Source organism: Helianthus annuus, chromosome 10, assembly GCF_002127325.2.
Source record: "Helianthus annuus cultivar XRQ/B chromosome 10, HanXRQr2.0-SUNRISE, whole genome shotgun sequence".
NCBI classification, from domain to species: domain Eukaryota; kingdom Viridiplantae; phylum Streptophyta; class Magnoliopsida; order Asterales; family Asteraceae; genus Helianthus; species Helianthus annuus.
Window position 1 is genome coordinate 169,401,689 of NC_035442.2, and position 4,937 is coordinate 169,406,625.

At 33.3% G+C, this 4,937-nt stretch overlaps 1 protein-coding gene across 1 annotated transcript; it reads left to right on the forward strand.

Annotated features, from left to right (window-relative positions):
- The first annotated feature begins 853 nt into the window (after positions 1-853).
- On the forward strand, positions 854-3,274 carry LOC110886545 (protein IQ-DOMAIN 14). Its single transcript, XM_022134357.1, has 3 exons — positions 854-1,321; positions 2,211-2,417; positions 2,509-3,274. Exons 1-3 carry the CDS (start codon positions 971-973, stop codon positions 3,103-3,105), a joined length of 1,155 nt encoding a protein of 384 aa, XP_021990049.1. The 5' UTR covers positions 854-970; the 3' UTR covers positions 3,106-3,274.
- Positions 3,275-4,937: the final 1,663 nt, after the last annotated feature.

Genomic DNA, 4,937 nt, shown 5'->3' on the forward strand with positions numbered 1-4,937 from the left:
AAAGCCACCTTTTTTTAAAAGGCAATAATAACTTTGTATGAAGTGCATTGATAATAATAGATTTATAAAATGATGAAGTAATCAGTTACATAATCGAAGTAAATAAATTATATAAATATTTTTGTAAACTAAGTGATCGAACAAATCCTGGCCATTCATTTACACACATACATGGCTAGGATTTCATCATTAAATCGTAAAATACACTAGTGTATTTCATCATCAAATCCTGACCATTGATTTACACACATATATGGCTAGGATTTCATCATTAAATCGCAAAAACATTAGTGTTCACTCTTGAACTAATCATATATGTATATATATTATAGGGTAATGATAGTGTAAAAAGGGCCTAAAGTGTGAGAAATGTATTATAACACTATATATAATACTATATAACACTATATAAACACCGTATAACAATATGCAACACCATATAATACCATATAACACTATGTAACACTATATAACATTATATAACAAATATAACAATATACATCTATCATAGACATGCTATCAGACAAACTATAGTGTTATATTTGTTATATAATGTTATATAGTGTTACATAGTGTTATATGGTATTATATGGTGTTACATATTGTTATACGGTGTTTATATGGTGTTATATAGTATTATATATAGTGTTATAATACATTTCTCACGTTTTGAGTACTTTTTACAGGATCTTTTATTATATGTATGTATATAATATTTTTAATATAAATATATAAACCCAATGAATAATCAATTGTAATATACGCTCCAAAACACACACACACACTATCATGTAAAAAGGATTATAAATACTCTTTTCAAATGTTCCTTCACTACATATAAACACTTGGCTTTTTATGTATTTTTGAACCCTTGCCTCTTCCCTCTTCTCTCTTCCATATCCTCATTCATGTATTTTGTTTCTCTCTCTACATATTGATTTTTGAGTCAAAAACAAGAGAGAGAGAGAGTATGGGCAAAGCTTCACGCTGGTTCAAGTCTTTGTTGGGTATGAAGAAACACAAACAAAATACACCATCACCACCGTCACCACCACCACCACCGCCGGTGGATATAAACCCTCCACCGTGTAATGATCCCACTTGGTTGACATCTTACACGTCAGCAACAGAGAAAGAACGGAACAAACATGCAATTGCTGTTGCTGCAGCCACCGCCGCCGCAGCTGATGCCGCCGTCGCCGCCGCACAGGCCGCCGTGGCGGTGGTGAGACTCACCAGCTTCGGCAGAGGAACGCTTTTTAACGGCGGCGGAGACAGATGGGCTGCCGTTAAGATTCAAACAAACTTTAGAGCTTATTTGGTATGAATTTTTTTAACAGTACATTAATTTTTGGAAATAATATTAGTTGAATGTTTTGTCTGCATGTTTGTTGTGATCTGTATTGTTGTGTTTGTGTTTATGCATTGTAGATTAGATACTTTATGCTGTTTGGTGTTCCTAGTAGACTGTGAAGGCAAGTACATTAGTTCAAGTACTTCATTAATCATTGCTCATCTGTCTTTATTTCTCTTCATTATTTCATATATTTATTTATTTATTATAAATTCTTGTAGCTATAATTTGAGTGACAAATTTCAAATTTTCAAAAATTTTGAGTGTTTCATGATCATGGGAAAATTAAAAAAACATTTATACATGGTTTGTTTAGATTTTAAAAATTAAAAAGGAAAGGTATTACATAACCGCCTACCAGTGGGGTGGTGGGGTGGTTGTCCATTGGCAAAGACAATGCGTTTAAACACCTTGGGAAGGAAAGATCTTGGGTTCAAATCCTACAGACAATATAAGTAAAAAATTTGCCGTTTAAAAAAAATTAACATAACCGCCTTGTGTATATATACACACATTTAAAACAATTAATATGTTTTTGTGGTTATAAGTTATTAGTTTATGTTACTTTGAAGTTGCCTTTACCTAGGTATGATTGTTGACTTTGTTGCTCTCCTAATTGATATCTCCAAAATTATGCATTTTCTATATTTAGTATTTTGTGCTTTGATCACCAAGCACGGTATTTTTGTCATTTTGGTTTGATTTAACGTACATGACACGTTTGAAAAGTTTGATGACAAAAATATTGGTCAAACTTTGTTGACTCCGAAATTACTTTCACTTTATTTATTTATTTTTTAATTTATATATACATATATATTATTTAATTTTAGTTGGATTTTGATTTGTGTTTTAGGCAAGAAAGGCTCTAAGAGCTTTAAGAGGACTAGTGAAGCTACAGGCTCTTGTTAGAGGGTTTCTTGTGAGGAAAAAGGCAGCTGCAACTTTATATAGTATGCAAGCTCTCCATAGAGCCCAGACTGCTGCTCGGTCCCAACAACGGGCCCGCCGCTTGGTTAAAGATCGTAGGGTTCAACCCGAAACCCGTCACCGAAAATCGACCGTATGATCCCTTTTATTGTTCTTTGCAACCATTTTTAATAACAAAATTATGATTTTTAATACTAAATCAGTGACAAATGTTATTTTTTTAGGAGAGATTTGATCATGAGACAAGAAGTGAATTCCATAGCAAGAGGCTCTCAACTTCATACGAATCAACAACTAATTCATATGATGAGAGCCTAAAAATAGTTGAAATCGACACGTATAGACCACATGCGAGATCCAGGCGTATACACACATGTACAACCGACTCTAGTGACGAATCACATTACCACCACAATATGTCATCTCCCCTGCCTTGCAACATCCCTACACGTAAGACAATCGAGTGTGGGCATTTTCATGATCCCGAGTGGGGATTCATCGGTGAAGATTACAAATACTCAAACACCACTCAAAGCACGCCCCGTTTGGCGAAGTTATACGGGACAAACGTGCCTCCAACTCCCGCAAGAAGTGTATGCGGGGACGGCTATTTTAGGCCTTATTCGAACCATCCAAGTTACATGGCGAACACACAATCGTTCAATGCGAAACAGAGGTCTCATAGTACTCCTAAGCAAAGGCCAGAGTTGGGGACAAAAAGGAGGCAATCTCTTATTGAAATAATGGCATCAAGAAGTAGTTTTAGTGGCTTGAGGATGCAAAGGTCTTGTACGAAAGCTCAAGAAGCTATAAACTCATAAATAAAGGGTTTGATGTTTAAACTTTATCATTACTTTGTGTTTGATAAAGAATTAGAGAGAAGGGATGTTTGTCTTGTAAGTAAACAAGAAGGGCCTGTTTTTCTTCTCTTTTAGACCAACTTGTTTGGGTGAAAGAGCTCTTCTTTTATTAATTTAATGTCTTTTTTTTTTTTTTTTTTTTTTTTTTTTTTTTTTTTTTTTTTTTTTTTTGCAAACAAGGATGTTTATATGTGTTGTAAAATTGATTTTGATATTTTATTAATTTAATGTCTTAAATATTTTATCAGTTTTTTTAAAAATTACAAGATAAAGTCGAGTATCCCTCGTTAATGACTAGTTCACCGATAGAAAACTTGGCTATTGCGACCGAAAAAGGACGCAAAATTGGTGACAAATTTGGTCCGCAAGCATAAGGTTGCAAAATTAGCAACTAAACAAGGACCAGAAGTATAAAGTCGCTAAATTAGCAGCCAAACAAGTTTCGGATGCAATTCGGTCACAAAAATCTTAACTTTTTAATTAGCACTAATTTAAATATACCGGTCACAAAGTAGTCACAACATGTGAAAATAGAATACGGTCACAAATTAGTCACAAAAATTGCGACCTTCTAAGCATGGCCACAAAATGTGTAAAAAAATAAAATTTAATATTAAAGTACTCACAAAAATATATTCTCCATGCAATTGTTAAATCATGACTTTAAAATTAAATGATATGAAAAAAATTCTAAATAGCGATCACGAATATGTTACCTAGAAATGATATGAAAAAAAAAAAAAAAATTCTAAATAGCGATCAACCTAGAAATAAAAACGTACTGATGTAGTAAATATGTTAAAAATATACTGATGGGTAGGGAGATATGGTGATGGGTAGAGAGATCTGGATAGAGTGAGAATCTGTGTATATAGTTATTTTATTTATTATCTTGTATAATTATATAATTTTGTATTTAGATCAAACATAGTGGGGCGCTATGGCCACCTATAGCGCCGGAAAACGCCTCGGAACACCGCCACGAAGGGCGGTATGGCCAAAAAAATTTGAGGAGCGCGATTTGGATAGAGGCGTTACTGGATTGAAGTTTGATTTTTTTTTTTTTTTTTTTGTATTTTCTAGTTTTCCCCACTCAAACATATATACAAACATCCAAAATTGTTAGATGTTTTGAAGAAGAGGGGTGGGGTTTTGTTTTGTTGCAGGTTTCGAAAGAAGGGGTGGGCTGTTTTGTTGCAGGTATGGAAGAAGGAAGAAGGAAGAGGAAAGAGGGGTTTTTAAAATTTGTTTTTAACATATTTGGTCCCTGTAAGTCTCAAATATCTAAAATTTGTTTTTAAAACTTGGTTTTTAAAATTGGTTTTTAACATATTTGGTCCCTGCAATTATGAAACCTTATTTTATTTAATGTTTTTTATTTAACATTAAAGGGTTTTAATTTAAAAAAGTTAGAAATTAATTAAAAAAAATTGAAAATTAATTAATTGAGTAATGATGACAAAGAGGCTTTATGACTACGGCCTCAAGTTGCATAACGCCCCATAAAGCCCCGTGATGACATGGCGTGCCACATGTCGCATAACGCCCACAAAGGGGCCTTATGATTACGGATGACCTTAGAGGAAAATGGAGTAGAATACTCTTATGTGGGCTCTACTTGATTAGACTTAACCATGAAAACTAACTGAGTTACGGCTAAAGGACGTAACATGTAAGGGTTTACAAATATCAAATATGTTTTTTGTACTTTTTAAAGACAAAGAACACACTTTATAATCTAGTGTTAAAATAAAGGATCACTTTTGTAATTTACTCTATATAAAATCTTTGTA